The following is a 24,024-nucleotide window of genomic DNA, read 5'->3' as shown; positions in this document are numbered from 1 at the left end:
CCTCACAGTATTATATCTGAATTTTGCATGATTCAAGTAATTCCTAGAAACTTTTAGAAGACATTTTAACTGGATCAATTTTTTTTGTGTGTAATTTAGAGGACAGATACATGGAATCTTGTGAGCTGGTTTATTAGCATGGATTATGAATATGTTAATCTATTACAGCCATTTTAAGAGATTTGGTAGGATGGTTAAGTTTTAATGAGTGGTAACAGAGTTTAGTATTCAGAACTTAGTGTGCTGAAAAGTCTCTGGGAAAATAAGAATGCAAAACCAACAAGCAAAGAACCAAACCAGTGAGAAAACTGTTTTGGTAAGCTAAGTGTGTGTGCATGTCTAAACCCCAAAGGCTTGATCCTGGGTCGTCTTTTCTTCTCTACCCCCAATTCAGCTCATCTAGATTTATGCAATTACATCTATATGCAGATAATTCTCAAGTTAGATCTAACTCTATATTTGATATCCCTTCTGGAATGTAACTTAGACATTTCCAAATCAATAGATTTAGAACAATCTTTGATCTCATCTTTTGTCCCAATTCCCCCAACCTCAGGAAATCACTATATACCCAATTGCTTATGCCAGAAACCTAGAGGCCATCTTTGATTTCATTCAGTGCCAGACAACTTCCATTTGCCTCAAATGGATATACTTTTCATCATTCTCCTCATACTTTGCAATAGAATATGGACCTGGAAGGACTGTAATCAATTAAATTCTTCATACCGTGTCTTCCAGTTGGTTTTGGTCAACAGGGAGCACTTTCAGAAAGTCAGAAGTAATGATGAGAATGAGGTCAGAGTCTATTTCTCTGGCTTCTTGTGTGTGATGCTGCCCTTATAATAATGTTTCCCTCCATGGAAGGCCACTGCTCTTTTTGAGGTGACTGATGACACATGAAGTTTTTTTCCCCTCAATTTTAGTAACTCATTTTCTTCTCCTACATGCACAGTAGGGGTAATAGCCTAACCACTACCAGCTCCAGTTTACATCACTATTGCATATAGTCCTTCAAGTCTCACATCCTAGTAAATTCCTTTGTAAGCAAATCTGTCCTGAAATATCCTAAATTAAGTGTTTTCAGATGCCTAACTTAAATATTCTTTCTTTCATGTGCTATAGTCATTGATTGCAAGTTCTATAGAATCTACTTCCAGTACATATCTGGAATCCTTTCCACTTCTTTCCATCTCTAGTATTTATTTCTATTTCCCTACAACCCTCTGTGAGTCAGTATTATCTCTTGCCTGGCCTCTGCAATAGACTTCTAACTTATCTTTACATGTTGGCTCTTGTTTTCCTATAATTTTTTATACAGCAAATAGAATAATCATTTAAGGATATACATTAGATCATTCATGTTCTTATCTGAAAATTCTTCAAGGCCTTCTATTGAACTTCGAATGTAATCTTGTCTCCTTGACCCTGACTGCAAAATTCTGTGCACCTCTACTTTGTACCCATACTCTGGCTACTTCTTCAATTTCATTTCATCTCACTCTCTTGTCCACTACATAATATTTCTTAAATACGCCAAGTATGCTCCTGCCTTAGTCTCTGCATTAGCCATTTTTCTTGGTCTGAGATGCTCTCAACTGTTTTCCATGCATTACTGGTTCTTTTTTTCTTTCCTCTTTAGATTTCAATTTAAAAGTCACATGCTCAGAGAGGCTTTTCTGAGCACCCAGTCTAAGCAGCCAATCAAATAATCTATTCCATCAGCCTATTTTAATTCTCTGTATAGTACTATCCTATGATAAATTTTTGTTTGCGATTTTGATGTTCCTCATTTCTAGAAAGTAACTTCTGTGAGAGCAGAGACCTTCTGTTATATGTACCAAATAATGATGTCTGATGTATGGTAGGCACTGAACAGCTCTTGAACAATGGAAAGGAACTAAAAACATAGCTGTCTTAATTTGCCTGGGATCAGGGATGAACAGGAATACTTCAATCTATAGGTTTTGCTTTCCTTAGCAAAGCCCAGTGCCATTCCTACCGTGAACCCCTCAGTAAATTTAAGCTGTACAGTAGCTATGACCTGGTTGAGTAGGTGAATCGGGTCATGACTTACAACTGGAATGTTTCATTGTACTTTGGTGACCATGTGTTGCTTTTTGTCTTTGTGCCTTGTTTTCTCTTCTTGTCTCCAAGGTTGGGTCCCAGTATACAAACTTCCACAAACGGCCGGAACATTGCAGTGGTCTGCCAGTGTAGGTCATTGATAGCAATCACTAAAAACCAGAGACGGAAAGGAATACAGAGAGTTAGCAAACAAATATGTGAAATTCATAGCCTTCCCTTTGGTCCTTAGAGTTAATTATATTTTTAGAGTTAATTTTTTAAAAATGATTTATGAAGCCATAATTTGCCCCAGATAGCATCCTAACTCCATTGATTAAAAAAAGAATATCCTTGAAGAAAAAAACAGTTTACGCCTTGGAATGCATACTTGAATAGGCTTTCAGTTCTAAGCTGTGTGACATTGATGTGGTGAGTTAGCTGTAACTGAAATGACATTTGTTACTGATAAAAAGTTATCCTTGTTTAAGTAAAAATGTGATATTTTCATATAAAAAATGAAGATATATTCATCATGAAATACCTAGAAAATATACAGAAAATAGATTAAGATAAAATCTATAATTTTATCAGGGGAAATGACAATATTCTGGTATGTATGCTTTCAATATTTAATTACTTTATATATAGAATGGGATCAATATATCATAGTTATGATAAACAGTTATGTTTTTGAAGTCCATCATGGTTATCTTTCTACTTCATTATATATTTTCCAATTGCAAATATTCTACTTTACAGATATTCTATCCTATATTTAACTAGTCACTTCATGTTAAATATTATGGCTGTTTCCTAATTTCAGGCATCATAAAGAATTTTTAAATGTACATTCTTTTTTTAAAAGATTTTATTTCATTCATTTTATTTCATTTCTCTCATTGATGAGAGAGAGAGAGACTGAGAGAGAGAGAGAGAGAGGCAGAGGGAGAAGCAGACCCCATGCAGGGAGCCCAACACAGGACTTGATCCCTGGCCTCCAGGATCATGCCCTGGGCCGAAGGCAGGCACTAAACCACTGAGCCACCCAGGGATCCCCATAAATGCACATGCTCATATGTACACTTTTTCTCATCCTTTGATAATGTTAAAAATATAATTAAAATAGTTAATATAGAACTTAACCATTAAATTTCACCTTCAAAATGCCCGCAGCATTGAGAGGGTTTTTTTGTAATCTAAAACCAATAGATTGAACTAGTCATTAAAAACAAACAAACAAAAAAATCAAGCCAGTTGTTGAAAATCACATAGAAAGGAAGTAAATATGTAGGTAGGTAGATAATGTGAATAGTAAGAACATACTGACTTAACATACAAAATTTGAGAAGTAACGGAGCCAACCATAGCACTAACGTTCAATGTATATCCTAGCATCAATGAGAGAAAATGTTCAAACTATATTGTTTTGAAATGTAATCACCAATGTATTTAAACCAATTGGATATTTCAGATAATATAGGTTAAATATCTGTGCCATTGATTTTTTTTTTTCAGTTTTAGATAAAAAGTTCTGGTTTCATGAAAAAAATATGAGCATATTCTAAAATAATTAAACATTTAACAAAACAGATCTAAGAAACAATTACTTTTTTATATTATTGCTCAGGCTTAAAGTCTAGGAGGCCGTTTGATCTATCTGGACTTGATATATACCTTTTACAGTGACTTTATGCTCTCCAGTTCCTGGGATAGCAGTGATGTCCACATGAACGGAGATCTGACCCACTGAATCTTTGGAGGGGCGACCTGCAAATAAGCAGACATTTACTGGCTCAAACTTTCAGGCTGCTTTAATAATAGACATGTACATTTTCTGCATAAGGGACTTTAAGGTGAGTTCATGGAAGTGAATGGTTCTTTTCATCAATAGCATATAATAGGTATTGATAAATGTTCACTAACTTAAATTTGCTACGCAGGTTTTAGGCCTTGGTATAATCATTTAGTCCACTGAACGAAAATTTCGTATGGTCCCAGGGCTCATAAGACACCCTGTTAGTAGTAGTATGGTGAAAAGAACTTGCAGTTGCCTTACTAGGTGCTTAATTAAGTTCTATTAATTGCTTATGTGCAAAGGTGTGCTATTGCCTTTCATTCATAAAAGAGTTTTTCTAAATGCACTATATCAAAGCACTGGGGCCACAGAGATGGTTCTGTAGAATATCTCCCTTCATGAAGCCCACAGTAGGCCAAGAGAGACCAGCCTATGAATTGCTGAAATACAGTGTGATAAGTTCTATAATGTATATTTACAAGGTCTACTGATGTCATAAAAAGGCATAGTCAACTCTCCCCTGGTAAAGTTTAGTCAAGGGTTAACATACTGTTTTGGAAAGTGCCTGTGGTTTGGGGTTAAATACATTTAAATTCAAATCATAGTTACACCATTCTCTGATTAGATCTTGTCATATTTTCAAGTTTATTTTCTTATTTGAAACATAGGAATAATAACACCAATCTCTTAATATATACACATGTATTAACATCTATCAACATTCATATTTTTTTCTACAAATAGGAGCATATGTTCTAACTATCCTTTACCTTTTATCTTTTCACCCAAAACTATATTATAATAATCATTCCATTTCACTCTGTATAAAGCTATCCCTTTTTCTTTAAGATAGCCTGGTCTATCACAGCACTAACTACAAACAAATGTTCAATAAATACTTGCATGAAATGAATCACTGAGGTTTTAAAAAAATATTTTATTTATTCATAGAGACAGAGAGAGAGAGAGAGGCAGAGACACAGGCAGAGGAGAAGCAGGCTCCATACAGGAAGCCCGACGTGGGACTCGATCCCAGGCCTCCAGGATCACACCCCAGGCTGCAGGCAGCACTAAACCGCTGCGCCACTGGGGCTGCCCGAGATGTTTATAAATAGTTAAAACATTAAAATATTTAAAACGAGTTAAAATAATGTTTGGCATTTATTCCATTATATGAATATACCATAATTTATTTAACCATATTTTGGTTTTCAAACTTTTGCTATTATGAACAAACTATAATGAGTGCTTATTACTCATATTTACAAGTTTATAGTATAATTTCAGGAAGTAAAATTTACTTATGAAATGTAGGTGGAATTTTAATTTTGTCCCATAGAGATTTTTAAAAGATGATTCTTACTTCTTTTATTTAAAAGTTTTTAAAATTCCAGTTTAATTAACATATAGGATTATATTAGTTTCAAGTATACAATATAGTGCTTCATCAATACTACTACACTGCTCACTACACTACACTACATCATAAGTGTACTTTTAATCCCCTTCACCTATTTCACCCAACCCCCCTCATCCCCTCTGGTAGCCATCACTCTGTTCTCTGTAGTTAAAAGTTCATTTTTCAGTTTGTTTCTTTTTTTCTTTGTTCATTTGTTCTATTTCATAAATTCTACATATGAGTAAAACCATATAGTGTTTGTCTTTCTCTGATTGACTTATCCCATTTACCATTATACCCTCTAGATCCATCCAAGTTGTTGCAAATGGCAAGATCTCATTCTTTTTTGTGGCTAAGCAATATTCCTTGTATATACATACTATATCTTCTTTATCCATTCATCAGTTGATAGACGCTTGGGCTTCTTCCATAACTTGGCTATTGTAAATAATGCTGCTATGAACATCAGGGTGAATGATCTCTTTGAATTACTGTGCTCGCATTTTTTTGGTAAATACCCAGTAATGCGATTACTGTAACATAGGGTAGTTCTATTTTTTTTTTTTTAAGAGTAGTTCTATTTTTAACTTTTTTTAGAAACCTCAATATTGCTTTCCAGGTTGGCTCAATCAGTTTGAATCCCTACCAACAGTGCACAGGCTCCTTTTTCTTCACATATTTGCTAACACTTGTTGCTTCTTGTGTTTTTAATTTTAGCCACTCTGACAGGTGTGAAGTAATATCTCATTGTGGTTTTGATGTATATTTCCCTGATGATGAGTGATGTTGAGCATCTTTCCATGTGTCTATTGCCCATCTGTATGTATTTTTTTGAGAAATGTCTGCTCATATCTTCTGGCCATTTTTAAATTGGATTATTTGTTTTTATTTTTTTTGGTTTTGTTTTTAGTGTTGACTTGTGTAAATTCTTTACATATTTTGGATACTAACCCTTTATAAGATATGTCATTTATAAATATCTTCTCCCATTAAGTAGGGTGCCTTTGCATTTTGTTGATTGTTTCATTCACTGTGAAGAATTTTTTATTATGATGTAGTCCCAATAGTTTATTTTTTCTTGTTTCCCTAGCATCAGGAGACATATTTGGAAAAAAATGCTATGGTCATGTCAGAAAAATTACTGCCTGTAATATTTTCTAGGATTTTTATGATTTCAGGCCTCATATTTAGGTCTTTAATACATTTTGAGTTCATTTCTGTGTATGGTGTAATAAAGTGGTCCAGTTTCATTCTTTTCTATGTAGCTGTCCAGTTTTCCCAACATTATTTGTTGAAGAGACTTTTCCCAATGGAATATTCTTCCCTATGTCTGGGTTTTCTATTCTGTTCCATTGATCTGTTTGTCTATTATTATGCCAGTACCATCCTGTTTTGATTATGCTGGCTTTGTAGTCATATCTTGAAATCTGGGATTGTGATACTTCCAGTTTTGTTCTTCCTTTTCAAGATTGCTTTGGCTATTCAGGGTCTTTTGTGGTTCCATAGAAATTTTAGGTTTATTTGTTCTAGTTCTGTGATAAATGCTATTAGTATTTTGATAGACATTGCATTAAATCTATAGATTACTTTGTGTAGTATGCATATTTTAACACTATTTGTTCTTCCGTGAGCTTTCCCACAGAGATCTTAACAATTTATATGCAATATATGAGACTAACAAAAATCTTATTTTTTTGAATGACTAAATGACTAATGGCCAAAGCTGAAAATAAAAGGTTCCCAATTTCTACCTTCAGGAAATCACTGATCTGGGTCAGAACCTCTCAGCAAGACCTGCTAAGAGCCAGTTCACCACAAGGACCCCCCTGCCCAATCCCAGTCATTTGATGATAAAAGGTTTGAAAGATAGAAAGTGAAGGGAGGATAGGAAATGCTTTTTCTCTTTTCTTTTCTTTTTTCTTAAACCTGAGGTAAAGGGAAGAAAAATCCAAGAGATATACTCCTAATCCTTAGAAATACCAGCAAGATGGTAATTTCAGGTTTGAATTAGTTGTTTACTTAGCAGACAATAAGACCTGAGCCAATTAGGGGACAACCAGCCACAGAGTATGCCAGGACTACCTCCTTAAATCCATGGCTGCTTGAAGATGAGAAATGGTTTCTGAATGGTTTTGAAGTGCCAGAGTTGGGGACAAGAAAGGGAAGATGTGGTTGTGGGCTTTGGCCTTGTCAGGAATTGTCATAGATGGGGCAAAGGTGCAGGCACCTCAGAGGAATGTGGAGTGATGAAACAGGTGAGGTGCATCAGGAATAAGAGGGCAAGTCTGAAGCTTTGGAAGAATCCATTAATGCCTTGAGTGACTATTTGGAAATAAGTCTCACACCAGCCAGTCATGTCTAGCAAGCATCTGCTTCCCCAAAGAGAACGAACTGGAACAGCCTATAGCATTAACCATTAACAATGATCCCTTAAATAAACAATGACTACAAATGATCACCACTGAAGCTGAAATAGTCTTTTCCTTCTCTTTGCTTTCTCCTCCATAACATAAAAACTACCACCAGGAGAAGAAAGATAAGGCAAGAAAAGCCCACACCTTCCTTCTCCTATCCTTCCTACTGCTAGCATCACCATTTTCACCTTCTGGGGAAATAAGGAGAGCTTTGAATCTAATAAATGATTAATGTGAGCAACAACAGGTCTTAAAAATCTGAATAACTTTCTAATGGTGCAAGTAACTAATACAGTACAGATGTGGACTGTGAAATCAGTAACGGAGGCATCTGTGCAACACAAAGTGTGGTCACAAGCAAAGGCGAGAACTTTTTTTTTTGGAAAATAGGATAGTTTTATGTCATCACTAAATTGGTACAAAGTCTTCCTATTCAAGAATATAATATGTCTTCCTATTATACAAGTTGTCTTTTATATACTTCAATTATGTTTTATATTTTTCTTTATGTGAATGACATATTTTTAAAGACCTTTAAAATATTTATTTTAAATTTTATTTATTTTATTAAGATTTTATTTATTTATTCATGAGACACAGAGAGAGAGAGAGACAGAGAGAGAGAGAGAGAGAGAGAGAGAGAGGCAGAGACACAGGCAGAGGGGGAAGTAGGCTCCATGCAGGGAGCCCAATGTAGGACTGGATCCTGGGCCTCCAGGATCATGCCCTGAGCCAAAGGCAGACTCTCAACCGCTGAGCTACTCAAGCGTCCCTATTTATTTATTTTAGAGAGAAAGAGAACATGAGTGGGAGAAAGAGAGAGAGTGAAAGAGAGAGAGACAGAGAGAGAGAGAGAGAGAGTGTCTCAAGTGGAGTTCTTCCTGGGCACAGAGCCCAATGTGGGGCTTGATCTCATGATGATGAGTCAATTGCTTAATTGACTGCATCACGCAGGTGTTCCAGAATGTGGCATATTTTTAAAAGCTTATCCCAGGTATTTTATCGTATTTTAAACGGGACCACTTCTTCCATTATATTGATAATAGGAAGGGGAGTGATGATTGTGTATGAATATTTTTATCCATCCAGTTGGATTTTTTGAGAGAGAGCAAGAGAAAGAAAGGAGGGTGGAGGAGTAACTGGAGAAGGAGAGAGAGGATCTTAAGCAGGCTCCATGCCCAAGCCCCGCCAACATGAGGCTTTTCCCACGACCCTGAGATCATGACCTGAGCTGAAATCGAGAATCTGATGCTTAACTGTCTGAGCCACCCAGGAGCCCCCACCAACTGAATTTTTTAATGAAAGATTTGCACCTAATTCTTCTGAGTGTTGCACATACATAATCATCTTTAATTAATTAAACATTTCACTTTTCCTTTACAGTTTTTATACTTCTCGTTTGCCTTGGCTAATTTTATTGACTTGTACTTCTACATTACATGACAGTATTTAAAGTAGATGTGCTTGTTATCCTCCATTTGGCTAAGTTCATTTTCTTCTCCACTCTGCCTTCTGTCCCCAGAGGCTATCTATAATTTTAGTGTTGTCTTGTATACACTAGTGTCTATTTGGGTCTAGCCAAAGGGAAGCCCTGGCAAGAGATTAGAAGGAAGGAAGAGCATCAGGTCAGGTATTTCTTTCTTTAGTCTTCTTCCTATGGGCTTACCTTGTGCTGACCAAATCTTGCAACCAAACATCATAATTTCCTTCAAGCAGCTCTCACTAGTGACAGTATTTTTCCAGGTTCTAGTTGCTTCTTCCTCCCTTGTTATGGTCAACAGGTCAATAGTTCACTATTCCTTCTAGTTTCCTTATATTCCCTGTCCATACTTTCCACATAGTTTCTTTATTAAATCCTTTCCAAATAATCTTAATTTGAAGTGTGCCATCTGGGAAATGTACCTGCTAGGACTTCAGTTAACAGAATTCATGTTTCTGATTTGCTCAAAAGTTTAATGAAAATGCTTCTAGTATTTTCCCAATACACTGTTTTGTGGAACAATGAGACAGTCTCGGGGGAGGAGCAGGGCTTAAAATATAGATATGAATTCTTAGCAATTGTTATGGATTTCACAGAAAAGAAAATCCTTAAGGGGACTCTTCAAGGCTGAGTTGGAGTTCATCTTTGAGACAAAGGAGGTCAAGGAAATAGTGTGAGTGTACATTCATCAGACAGAATGGTACATCCTGGAAACTGGAAGTAGTTCCCTATGGATGGAGCACAGATGAGAGAGTAGCAAGAGGAAACCATTAAGAAAATCTTGGCATCTTAAATGCTATTTAGAAGTGTTTAGACATTATCCCAGAGTTTCTTAGTAGTTTCTTAAGTTTTTGGCTATGAATGGCAGAGTCAGATTTATTTCTAAATAATTCCTCTCATTTGTGTAAAAGATGGATCATTCTCATCACTCCATTCTCTTCTGGGAACACTTGCCTCTCACTGTACCATGAATGAAGTCCTAAAATCCAGCACTTTCCTAGAATGCTTCCGAAGACCTTTTACTTCATGTGTGTTGTTGGTCCATGATGTTTTCATTAGCCTAATTCTTAAAAACTTTCTTCATGTTTTCCAAGACAAACCACGTTTTGGGAACATCTTTTCTTGGTTAACCTATGAAGCCCTGTCCAGATACCTCTACTATAAAAATACTTACATTTTTTATCCTATAAATAATCTGCAACTATATTCTTGATTTTGTCAAATACTGAAAATCCTGGACAATGGACTCATTCTGCTTTGATTATGAAGATGTTCTCAGTTACTCACTAACATAATTAAAACTCTATGAATATTCATATTCTTATTTTTATTTGTTTTATTTTCTTTAAAGATTTTATTTATTTATTCATGAGAGACACACACACACACACAGAGAGAGAGAGAGAGAGAGAGAGAGAGAGGCAGAGACACAGGCAGAGAGAGGAGAAGGCTCCATGCAGCTCCATGCAGGCTTTCAAAGCCTGATGTGGGACTCGATCTCGGAACTCCAGGATCACACCCTGAGCCTAAATCAGATGCTTAACCGCTGAGCCATCCAGGCATCCTTTCTTATTTTTAAAGTAGGGATAAAACCACCTACTTGGCAGCACTGTGGTGAGGGTAAAAAGAGATAATTTAAAAATATGCAGAGTATTTTGAGTCTTGCATTTAATGACTGCTAGGAAATGGTTCCAAGTTTATTATGATAATAATTCAATTCTTAATAAGGGAATATTTAAAAGTTATTAAATTCCTTGAAGATTCATGCATAATGCCCACATATAAAAATTATGAAAAATACTATGGACATTATGGTTATCTAGATCAAAGACTGTAAGAAGATAACTTCAGAATGATGGATGTTCTGCTCAAAACCTTGGAATTCTACTTTCTTCACTAAGACTTTCTGGGTTGTGTAGAATAGAGATGGCAGATTTTTAGAGCCCTCAAATGTCTAATAGAGAAAACTCCTCCTTTATAATGTAAAATCTTTTATTAATCAAGTATCTGGTAAAATGAGTCTTCTTGATTAACAGTATTGTTTTGTTTTTGTTGAAATCACAGTTGATGGGAAAAGGCCTCTAAGTGAAGTGAAAATGCATCCAGGTTGCATATTTGTCATTGTTATTTTACTAAGGATCAGAGCTTGTTCAGTGCTTGGGTTTGTGGTTAAAACTTGTCTGGATTGTCCTATATGTATTCTAGGAGCAGTGATATAGCAGTGGCTGGGTTCTGCCCAGAGTAAACATCATGAAATGATGGCCAGGCAAGTAATTGATTTGATGTGTTTATAACTGAGAAGAGCCTTCCATCAGGACACTCACTTGGAGATGTCACTTCTTCATTTGCGTTTCTAATCACCAGGTTAAAGTTTTTAATTGTGTTGTTACAGAATTTGAGAGATTTTTATGGTAGAAAATATAAAACTCTAGTTAGGAAACTGTGGATTTGTTTGCTGCCCTTACATTGGAGGAAAAATTTTACACTCTTTTAAAACAAATAACAGCTTAAGAGACTTGCCTAAAACCATTTAAAAGCTATTGTTTAAATGCACAGATACATGTTTTCCCCTTTTACAAATTGCTTTTTTGCAGTCTTCTACATGTACCTGCTGTCTGTGTATGTAGGAGTATGTGTGTTTCCTAAAGAGATACAGACAGTTGCAATGGGAAAAGAAAAACATTAAAAATTATACTTATGTACTCAGCAGTGCTTGAACACTTTTGTGAAATTGCCTGAGTGGATACATTTACTAGACTCTAAAGATACACATTTCCCTAACACAAAATGTGAAATTTACTGCTCAATCAACTCAAGCATAGCCTTGAGAACTGACTTCTTAATGTGTTACAACCCTAAACAAGTAGAATTAGGGAGTAGTTTAAAAGCATTTATCATAGCCATTATTGCTTTAATAGTCATGCTATTTGCAATTGCCAACTCCAGGTCCTGCTAGCATGGTAAGTGTTTACACCACTCCGTGGTAGCCACATTATGGCTGGTATCATAGTTAATTACGGAGATTTTTTTTCTTCCTAACTACATTTTATAATGATGAGAAACATTAATAATTCATAATTTTATATCCAATTATATAATACACATATTCTTTGATAGATACTAAATGACCAATTCATTGGTTCAATGTGCAAGCAGTCCTTACTTTACATGGTGTGATATGCCCAGATTTCATCTTCCACAGTTTAGTTAAGTAACGCCTGTGTCCCAACAGACAGGTTTAGATTTCAGTTACAATGGTGTACTATGTGTATGGTTCCACAAAGTACAAACTTTGCTACTAGATTTTTAGTCCACAAATCACTACTTGTAGTAACAGATATATCATTAGTGATCAACTACATTGCTTCTTTCAAAGTCTGTTGGTATCCATCTGTTCGGTTTACACACAGTGAAGTGTGTAGTTGTGTTGATGCCTTGTTTCCCATTGATAAACCGATGTAACATTTTCAAACATGGATGATCAAAAGAAGGAACTGACCAGCAAAAATGCAAGTGCAGCAAAGAAACAAGTGATAAGATTAGAGTGGAATTTGCATGGAATGTAAATGAGTTAATTGACATGATTACTGAGCTTGGGAATTTGACACTCCTACAAATGGAGAGACTAAAGAATAGCTGGGGACCTCCATAGAAGTGAACTGATTGGCAATAGATGAAGAAGAAGATGAAGATGTCCTAGCAGAGGTGACATTGGAGGAAAATCTTCACATTTAAGAAACCTTGAGATATGTTATGATATTGAAAGGAGAAAGGAGAAAATGCCAGTAATTGACCCAAACTTTGGAAGGAGGATGACATTCCATCAAGGCATACAAAAGATGTTTGCCCTTTATAGTTACATGATAAGAAAAAGGCAAGTACTATTCAAACTACTCTTGATACGATTTTAAAAAGAAATTAAACACTTTAATTTTCAATGTTTTTAGTATTTCCAATTACAATGTATTAAATGTTCTATTTATTTGCCTATAGATTTATAACTGACAATAAAAGGCCTTGTTTCTTTTGACAATGTTTCCAAGAGAAAAAAATCCTACTTTTTTTCCTATTACTTAGCAAAATTGCCTTTGTACAATTGTGGTTTGCTTGGTTATTTTTACTCTGCATTACTGTGCAAAGTGAGCACTGGGTACATATATCTGAGTTGATTCATTTACTACTTTTGCAGGTGCTGAAACTATGGAAGCTGCTTACTTAAGTCAGATGTGAGTTAGATACATGTGTGTTATACTGTGTTAGATATTTTTCCTCCCATCTAGCAGGTTTGGTTGGCTATAGCTTTGAATCGGATTACCAGCCTTTGTACATGGTGGAATCTGTTCATTGCCTATCCCAGGGTAAAAAAAAAAAAAAAAAAAAAATTAAAAAAAAAAAAGGAATTGAACAAAAGCATTTGAGAAAATATATATCGATCAGGCAGTTATTTCCCAAAAGAGAAAGGCAACATATAAGAGATTCCACTTCCCATGGAACAGAATATGAAAATCACCTAATATGGTGCTTTTTAATGCATTTATCAATTTTTGTAAAACGGAATGAAAATTTAATCAGAGGCTATGCCTGTTATATAATCTTTTTTATTCAAAATCCATTGGAATTAGATAGTTGTGTCTCAAATCAACACCTGGGCCTCTGAAATGTGTCTTTTGTCACCAACGTTAGTAGCCGAGGCTTACCAAACTTTCTCCTTCAGGAATGAGAACTGCTTATGTGAATAAACATTGGCAAATGGTGCAGGATGAAAGAACTGATTGCTTTATTTTAAGTCCTTTTTAGAAGAGCAGCTTTTGAGGATAATAGATCCTGATTACTATCAGATTATGATATACCATTATATAAGCACACTAATAGAGTTAGTTTCTCATCCTCCATAATTTTAGCACACTCTGTGAGGGAATAATATTATAAACATTTAGTAATGATTATTCATGTAATGTTTCAAGTTGGTAATTACCCTTAAGACCTCAATAAGCATTCTGTAAAATATCAGATGAAAACTATTACAACTTCTCCAGTAACTCCTACATTTTAGCCAGACTGCTTAAGCCTCTGACAAGGGGATTTGAATCTGGTTCCATGGATCTTTGCTGGGACCCTCTAAAAGTAGGCATGGCTTCATGCGAGACAACCATTCTGGCAATGTCACAGTTGAAAATCATAGCTGGAAGATCTACAACTCCAAGTGGGAGTAACCTACCTCCATTAAGTTCTCTAAGTTGTTAGACATCATCAAAGATTGTAGGTAGAATAAACCAGGAAGTGTCTTATTGACTTGAACTCTTTTCCTCCTCTTATAGACCTTCTTGTGCTTTCCTCCTGATTCTCACCTGTTCTTTGCTCATTATCTCCAACTATTTAATACATATTTGAAGGAACTCACGGTAGTCATGAATGGTTACAATTTTTGACCACTTATGTGTGGCAGGCATTGTGCTAAGTGCTTTAATTATGAGATCTTGCTTTGATATTAGAAAAAGGAATGTGTACATTTTGCAGATGGTGAGACTGGGGCCTAAATGTTACCTGTCCAAGTCACTAAAGGGAAAAGCTGGGGCCTGATCTTGGATCTCTGGTATAGAAGATACAGTATATACCATGCAGTGATGCTAATTAAATAGCTTTTCTCCCAGCTCCCACTTTCACATCAAAGAGGAAAAAGCAAACTCCATCTTGGTGTTTTATTTTCTTTTTTGGCATTTAAAATCTTGCTGAACTAAAATGGAAAAAAGATCTGAAATCAAAGATAAACATCGTACTACATAGAGAGCATCTGGATACCTTAAGATTATGTTTTTATGTGATAACACTTAGCTTGCATTTGCAACTTTTTTAAAAAGACATATTTATTCATGATAGAAAGAGAGAGAGAGAAAGAGAGCGAGGCAGAGACACAGGCAGAGGGAGAAGCAGGCTCCACGCTGGGATCCCCATGCAGGACTTGATCCTGGGACTCCAGGACGGCGCCCTGGGCCAAAGGCAGGCGCCAAACCATTGAGCCACCCAGGGATCCCCGCATTTGCAACTTTTTATATTAAACATAAACACCACAGTTATCACTCAAATATATGTTTAAATTAATTTTGCCTCCTGGAAAAATATGGTTTCTTAGATCTCTGTGCTTTAGTCCTAAACTTACTACTGATTGAAATATCTTTTATTTCTTGCAAATTTTTCATAATTCATGTTAGTTAACATATAGGATAGCATTAGTTTCAGGAGTAGAATACAGTGATTCATCACTTACATGTAATACTCAGTGCTCATCCCAACAAGTGCCTTCCTTAATGCCCATCACACATTTACTGGATTCCTCACCTCCCCTCCCCTCCAGCAATCCTCAGTTTGTTCTCTATAGTTAAGAGTCTCTTATGGTTTGCCTCCCTCTCTGTTTTTATTTTATGTTTCCTTCTCTTCCCCTATGTTCATCATTTTTGTTTCTTTAATTCCGCATATGAATGAAATCATATGATATTTGTCTTTTTCTGACTTATTTTGCTTAGCATTGGTTCTGTCCATGTTATTGCAAATGGCAAGATTTCATTCTTTTTGATGGCTGAGTAGTATCCTATTAAACACACACAAACACACACACCACTTTATGGACTGAAATAGATTGCTATTTTACATCACTGAGTTTTCATGGCTATAGCATGCCATGAAACATCCTTCATAGTGTTGCTGCGAAATTAGTGATTAATAAGATTTAAGATGTGTCAAATCTTTGAATTAAGTCACTGTGCTAATTGGATATCCTTTTAGAATTGTACTGGAAAGTTTAGTTATCTTAATTTGAAGTAGTTTAGGATTGAAAAATATAGTTTTCAGAATGAAAGTATTTTAGAACTAAACAGGGCCTTGGAAACTATTTGACCAATCTCTTATTGGAAGCTAAATGTCTTAAACAAATTAATATCATTGGTAGGTTTCCTTATTTTCAGTTATGGTCTCTTTCAACTGACAAGCTATCTTGCCTCTGAAAAGGCTTTTAAAATCCACCTGATGGGACAGACCATCAAAAAAAAAAAAAAAAAAAAAACTGAGGTTGGTAGGATGTGAATATGGTCAGTCACTGCTGTTTTTTCTTACCTGGAAATTCAGTACTTAAAAAAATCAGAAAATTTTCAACTTCAACGCTGACTTTAAACACTTACTAGTATCTGAGACCTATTTCTAATGAAGTCAGTCATTAGCTGTTTCACGTGACCTGTCAAAAATCTCTCTTCCAAAGTCTATTCATGCACTACAATTACTAACAAACAAGAGTGCCTATGAGGGAAAAGGAGGAGATGGATAATTTCCACATGGCAGCATGTATTCACACCAGTTAACTCATTATTGATAGGAAGAGACTAGGGAATGATGCATTTTGAGGGAGGAGAGTTTCAGAACACGTTTTTTCTTCTTGTCACTGAAGTCAGTAAACATAGTAGTAGGAGCCTAGCTAGTTCAGATGAGCAAAGTCAGGCTTGGGGCTATGCACCCCTCACTTCAAATGATTGGATCTATCAGTCACCAAAGACTGTTGAGAAGTAACTGTTTATCTTACCAATTTACCTCAAAGTATTGTCTGAATAGATCATCTTCCTTGAGGATGAGTAAATACAGGGCTTCTGAAAAACAAAATCTACAGCACAAGAAAAGAATAACAATATCTCAAGGATTCAAGGGAGAAAGCCTATTCCTAGAAACGATGTTCCTGAAGAAATCAGAATAAAAAATGGAGCCATAATAAATGTACACTATAAGCAAATATTTTGAGCTATGAATTCTGAATTTTTAAATAATTTAGTTTGTTTTGGAAAAATTAATAAGGCACAAAATTATCCTTATATATAATAACATATATAAATATTTTATATAAATAATAAAATATATACATATATTTAGGTGAAGAAGAGAAGAAAGGAAGAGGGGAGTAAAGAGGGTAAGAAAGGAGGAAGTAAAGGAAGAAGGAATATATCCAAAAAGAAAAGCAAAATACAATTTCAGCTGGTCTATAATTTTCTCACAAAATAAAATTCAGAAGGAAATGGAACAATGCCTACAAAGTTATGAGGGAGAGATTCTATGATCTTAGAATTTTAAATGCAGCCAAGTTATTTCTCATCCATGAAAGAAACAAAGTAATTTCCAAAAATTCAAGAGCTAAAAAAAATTTTTAATGTTTATATTATACATATATGTTTATATTATATATATATATATATATATATATTTTTTTTTTTTTTTTTTTACCCCCAGAGGAGACTAAAGAAGTTGTGTTGTATAAAGCATGGCAATGAGCACTGGTGCCATTTAAATATGACAATGTATTTTATTGTAACTGCCAGGTGAGTATCAAATGGATACATATCCCTTATTAATTAGATTTGAGTTTATGAGGGCAGGCATAGTCTTCTTAGTTTTATATTCACAGTGCCTGCCTCTGTGCCTGACACAATGAAGAAGCTCCATAAAGAGGTAGAAGAGTAGGAATTTGGATGCTGTATGGATTGAACAGGAAGGCAGGTATTAAGAAGGGATGAACTATGTAATGGGAATGTAACTTTGAAAGCTTTGTTCTCTTGGTTCTAATGTTGGAATATTGGGTAAGTGAATCAGTGGTGAAATGAAATTATGGACACACTCACTGGAGATTTTCCTTTTCAAACTAAATGGGTATTGATCTATGCCTGGCTTCTAATATAGAGAAGTACTTTCTTGTAATATAATAGCTACAGAGACCAGTTGCCATCTTTGCAGGAAAATCATGATTTTGAATAGTTAAAAACAATTCTGTGAATAGATGGAGTGCAAAATATGCTTTGTAGTTTGGAGCTTAAAGATGCTCATGGAAGTTTCTTAATTATAAAGATTTTGCGAGTTTGGGTTTGTCGAATTGGCAAGTTCTATTTAATATTGTGTTAAAATGACAAGACACAAGCAATAATGAAAGAAGAATAAAAAGAAAAATCCTGGGGTGGGGGCACCTGGGTGTCTCAGTGGTTGAGAGTCTGCCTTTGGTTCAGGTTATGATCCCTGGGTCCTGGAATGGAGTCCTGCATCAGGCTCCCCGTGGAAAGACTGCTTCTCCCTCTGCCTGTCTCTGCCTCTCTGTGTTTCTCATGAACAAATAAATAAAATCTTAAAAAATTTTTAAAAAGAGACAAGTCCTGGGAAGAAACACTTAAAATTATAGAGAAAGTCTACAAAACTAGGTCTGAAGTTCACCTGGGTGAGGATTCATAAAAGGAAAAACATGAAAATTATTAAATATAAGAAATAAACAGAGCAACATGCTAATTAGTTAACAACCACTCCCCATCAAGTCTCTCTGGGGAACTGCTTTCATTGGTAAAACAGCTAGAACACTAGGAAATTGTGATAGACTTTTTACCTCCCCTCACTTTGTTACAGCACTCCTTTAATGTTGCATTACATTATTTATGTGCTTCTAGTTTGTCTTGCCCACCAAAATATAAACTCTGTGAGGAAATGATTTTTGTCCTGGTCACAGATATTTAGTGCCTAACATAATGCCCAATACATGGGAGGTACTCAATAAATTTTTGCCAAATATACATATTTACAAAAATTTTAAAAAGGTTAAGAATAATGCTTAAAGTGCAAGTTTGAGGTTCTAAGGAATAATTATAAATGATTTTATATATATATATATATATATATATATATATATATATATATATATATATATATATAAAACCTTGGAGTTTTATCATGATTTACATCTCTCTTTTGACTTTGCAGCTTTTAAATAAGAGATAAAGTATTATAAAAACAGTTGAGATCCCAAGAATACTTCTCCCTGTCCTCATTCTCCATTATCATGGACTTAGAGCTTATTCCTTAAATGTTTTATACTTGTATTGATCAATCCATAAATATGCATTTATAAATCTTATATGTATTATTTAATACATTTAAAGATACTTATAAAGTACTCTGAGTATAATTTTATACCTTGCTTTACTTCACTCAATTTAGAGGTTTAATAAATGTTGCTATAGTTCATTCATTTATAATCTCTGTATCATTTTATGAATAGATCATTATTCATTCATGTACTCCCCATTAATGATTATTTAGGTTGTTGCCAATATTTTACTGTAGCAAATGAAGCAACAAAATATCAATAGCTTCAATAGCCATTTTTTTGTCTCCTGTTGAGATTTTGATCAGCATTGAACTTATAGATTTATTGGGACCTTGATGATGATGTTGAGCAGTCCATGAGCATGGTACTTCTCCGTTTATTCACTTATTCATTTATGTTTTACTTTGAACAAAATTTCAACTTTTCCTTCGAGGTTTAATACATATTTTGCTAAATTTACTTGTAGGTATTTTGTTTTTGTCATTTTAAATGATTTTTTCTTTTTCATTGTCTAATTGGCTATTCATTGTGCAAAGAAATACTATTGCAGTTGTATGTTTATTTTGTAAGGAGCTATCCTGTTAAAACTACTTATTCTAGTAGTTTACAGATTTGCTTATGCCTTCTATGTAAATAATGTCTGCTTGTAAGGTTTTTCTTTTCTTTTTCAATTCTGTTTTTGAGTAGAGAAGAACATAATCTCCCTAATTAATTTTATGTGTCTATAACCTTGAGACAAAAACTTAACATGGAAAGTATATAAAGAGGGACACCTGGGTAGCTCAGTGGTTGCACATCTGCCTTCATCTCAGGTGGTGATCCCACGGTCCCAGGATTGAGTCCCACATAGGGCTCTCTGTGAGGAGCCTGCTTCTCCCTCTGCCTATGTCTCTGCCTCTCTGTTCTCTAACAAATAAATAAATAAAATCTTAAAATATAGAGGAAGGTATGTAAAGAGAACCCCACCAAACTAGTTTGTACATATAATGATAAAAGCTAAATGCGATATTGATATTGATAAAATGCAACCCTTTCACCAAATACAGTTCATTTTAATCATAACTAAAAAATTAACTCATAAATTCTAAATAAAAACCTTTGATAAATTTTAGTGCCCATTCATGATAGAAACTTAAATAATTCAGGTTTTAGGCATTGGTTTCTGAATGTGTTAAAGTATATTTCTTTTAAAACAATAACCAATACTGTACCCACATGTTAATTATTAGAAGCCTTTTTTAAAAATTGGGTTGGGCAGCCCAAGTGGCTCAGTTGTTTAGCACCGCCTTTGGCCCGGGGTGTGGTCCTGGAGACCTGGAATCGAGTCCCACATTGGGCTCTCTGCATGGAGCCTGCTTCTCTCTCTGCCTCTCTCTGTCTCTCATGAATAAATAAATAAAATCTTTAAATAAATAAATAAATAGGGACAGTATAAAATCAGTGGTCTGAAAATTTATATGAAGGTGATGATTTAAAAATTTAAAGTAGAGTTTGGCTCTTAGAAATGGCAACAATTTTATTTTTTGCAGCACTATGCTTGTAAAAAAAACTAACATAATTAAAAAAGTATTTGCTTTAAGAGAGTTTCTTGAATTACCTTGATGAGAGATAAAAATCATAAAAAAAATAGTTACATGATTTTGGATGACAATATATCAAAGCAGCAAAATAGATGTATGTATACGTTGTGTGTGTGTAACATATATTCCCTGAAATAAACCTAATTAAAATGCGATAAAACCATGAAATTTGATTCAAGCATAAAAGGATAATTATAAATAAAAGAAAAATATATCTCTAACGTTAAGATAAAATACATTCAGAACATCACTTATTTGAATATTTACTTATAGATTTACTTCAATTCTTTTTTTTTTTTTTTTAATTTTTATTTACTTATGATAGTCACACAGAGAGAGAGAGAGGCAGAGACACAGGCAGAGAGAGAAGCAGGCTCCATGCACCGGGAGCCCGACGTGGGATTCGATCCCAGGTCTCCAGGATTGCGCCCTGGGCCAAAGGCAGGCGCCAAACCGCTGCGCCACCCAGGGATCCCGATTTACTTCAATTCTAATCAGAATCCCAAAGGCTTTTAAAATACATTTTTTACAGGATCCAAAGCCCATTAAAAAATGCGTTTCTAACAGAAACTAGGGACTTATTAAAAGCAGAACTTATTAAAGGGAATTAAGATCTTACCACAACTTATTAAGTGAAATAACATATTAAAAAAGAAAGATGAAAATTTTTTCTTATAAAATATTAAAACATCTTATTAAGCAACAGTAATTAAATTGGTCTAATTCTGGACTGTAAATGGTCAAACAGAATAGGATAAGAGGTCCAGAAACAAAATTCCAGTATAATTAAGATATTGATGGCAAAGGGACCATTAGTGGGAAAGGGGAAGAGACTCAATAATTGGTGAAAAATTGGCTACTACTGGGGGAAGAATTTTAATTTACATCATCACTGTATATCATACCTCAGTATGATATCATACTGATATGTCATACACCAAAGACAATTTATGATATATTAAACATACATCAGTATGATATCATACTGATATATCATACACCAAAGACAAGTTCTAATATATTAAAAAAGTCAAAATTGAAAAATCAAACTAAAAGAAGAATATAACATAGACAAGTTTTTAGTTGATATTTGCTTGGGGAAAGACTCCTTGGACTTAAAATCACAAGTGAAAACACATGAAAAATAATTTGTAGGTCAAAAGACATCATAGGCAAGTAATCAACTGAGAAAAGGTTGCAACAATGTTACAGAGAGTTATTCTCCTTAATTTATAAAGCAATCATACAAATTCATAAACTATGAGATGCCAGTAAATAAATAAATAACTCTAAGATGCCAAGAAATAACTGAATATAGGTCATAACCAGACAATTCACAAAGAGAAATTCAACTAGTTAATAATGAAAATGTTTGACTTTTTAAAAAATATATATTTTATTTATTAGAGAAATAGCAGGAGTCGGGAGAGGGGCAGAGGGAGAAGGAGAAGCAGATTCCCTGCTGAGTGTGGAGCCCAGTAGGAGATGCAGTCCCAGGACCCTGAAATCATGACCTGAGCCAAAATCAGATATCAACGGATATGGTGCCACCCAAGCACCTTGAAAATATTTAACTTTTTAATAATCAAGTTAATGAGCACTGAAATATCTAGTATTAGCTATTGAATTAGCAAATATGTTAAATACAACAACCTAGTGCTAGAGATTTAGTGAAAAATCTAAAATTCTAATTGCTTTTGATGGAAATGGAAGTTAGAACAAACTATCATTGGAAAAATACTTGGGTATTACATGCTTTCTAGATATTCACAGCTTTGGGCTTAGTATTTTCATAATGGAATTCTATCCAAAATGTAAGTCTAAATATGCAAAAAACTTTACATGAGTATGTTAAATGTTTAAAATATTAATTGAAAATTGAGAAATAAATTTAAGTATTTTGTAATTGGGGAAAAAGCAAATTATGAAATCTCTATGTGATTGGCTAGGAGTATGACATTGATAAAAAGCCGATAATACAATGTAAAATATTTAGTTTGAAATATTATATGGAAAGGATACAGAAATGTATATAAAGCTTCTGAAGTATTTCTAAGAAATATAAGATGAATATCAAAAGTTTAATAGTTTCTAAGTAACCTTTCCTTTTTTTATGCTGATCTATATTTTCTATTGTTTTCTAATATGCATATGTTACCTTTATAATCCAAATAAAATAAAACTAGTTAAAACAAGGCTTTAAAACTCCTATCAAGGGATTTTGACTTAATATTGGTTAAAACACAAAGCTTGCCAATAAATAGGAATCTTAAATTCCCTATTATAGAGGTTTGAAATAATACATCCATATATTTACAGAAGAGTTTGACAGAGATTATAAATAACTGAATCTTTCAGGATTCCTATAAGTATATTTTAAAAACTCAACCAGCCTTTATACTGGCCTTCTGAGTTCTTTAGATGCTATCTTATTTCTCATATTTGATTCTCAAATTTCTTGGCTGTCTTATCTATATTTGCTCACTTATTTCTCTTAGTTTGCTATCATCTCAGCTTGCAGCATAATTCCACAGAAATTTTGAGAGTTTCAATGATGTCTTTATTAACCAGACATGTATTTTTCCCAGTCCTTTGCTCTTTGCTGTCTTTGGCCTTGATATGGTTGGCTGCCCTCTTACAGTCCTTTCCCCCTTGGCCTTCTTTGCTGTCTACTTTCTTGGTTCACTACTTACTTCTCTGGCTTACTCTGTCTCAGTCATCTTTGTAGCCTCCTTTTTCTTTCAGCTCTTTGTTGTGTGTCGCTCTCCATATCATCCCTTGGCTCTCTCCTCTCATCCTAATACTTAGCTATCTAGTTTCTACTCTAATTTTCATCACATTAATTTCCAAGTCTGATCTTTCAGCTGAACTCCTTTTCCCAATTGTCTAATGGATCTCCTGCTTGATATTTTCTCCTTCACTTAACCTCATCAAGTCCCAAAATTAACTTATGGTGTTCCCACACCTCCTCCAGTTGACAACTCTTCATTTCTAACTTTGTTTAAGATTTTATTTATTTATTTGAGAGAGAGATTGCAGAATGAGAGAGATTACAAGCAGGGATGAAGTGCAGAGGGAGAGGGAGAAGCAGACTTCCTGCTGAGCCGGGAGCCCAACATAGGTCTCGATCCCAGGACCCTGATGAAGGCTGATGCTTAACTGAGCCACCCAGGCATCCCTCCATTTCCAACCTTAATAACACCATTCTTCCTGCCATCTAAGCTCAAATCATTGAAAACTCCATAGGACTTACCCACACGCTTTATTTGCTGATCCTAATAACTAAATCATGTCTTTTTTTTATTTTTTTAAGATTTTATTTATTTATTTATGAGAGATACAGAGAGAGGCAGAGACACAGGCAGAGGGAAACACAGGCTCCCTGCAGGAAGCC

At 34.6% G+C, this 24,024-nt stretch overlaps 1 protein-coding gene across 1 annotated transcript in view; it reads right to left on the bottom strand.

Annotated features, from left to right (window-relative positions):
- The window catches only part of UNC13C (unc-13 homolog C), a 542,478-nt gene that overhangs the window by 3,103 nt on the left and 515,351 nt on the right, over positions 1 to 24,024 (bottom strand). Inside the window, 2 exon segments of the mRNA XM_038580464.1 lie at positions 2,078 to 2,237; positions 3,742 to 3,834. Coding sequence (XP_038436392.1) covers positions 2,078 to 2,237; positions 3,742 to 3,834 — 253 coding nt within the window.

Source organism: Canis lupus, chromosome 30, assembly GCF_011100685.1.
Source record: "Canis lupus familiaris isolate Mischka breed German Shepherd chromosome 30, alternate assembly UU_Cfam_GSD_1.0, whole genome shotgun sequence".
Taxonomy (NCBI): Eukaryota; Metazoa; Chordata; class Mammalia; order Carnivora; family Canidae; genus Canis; species Canis lupus.
This window is presented reverse-complemented; position numbering and strand designations above follow the sequence as displayed.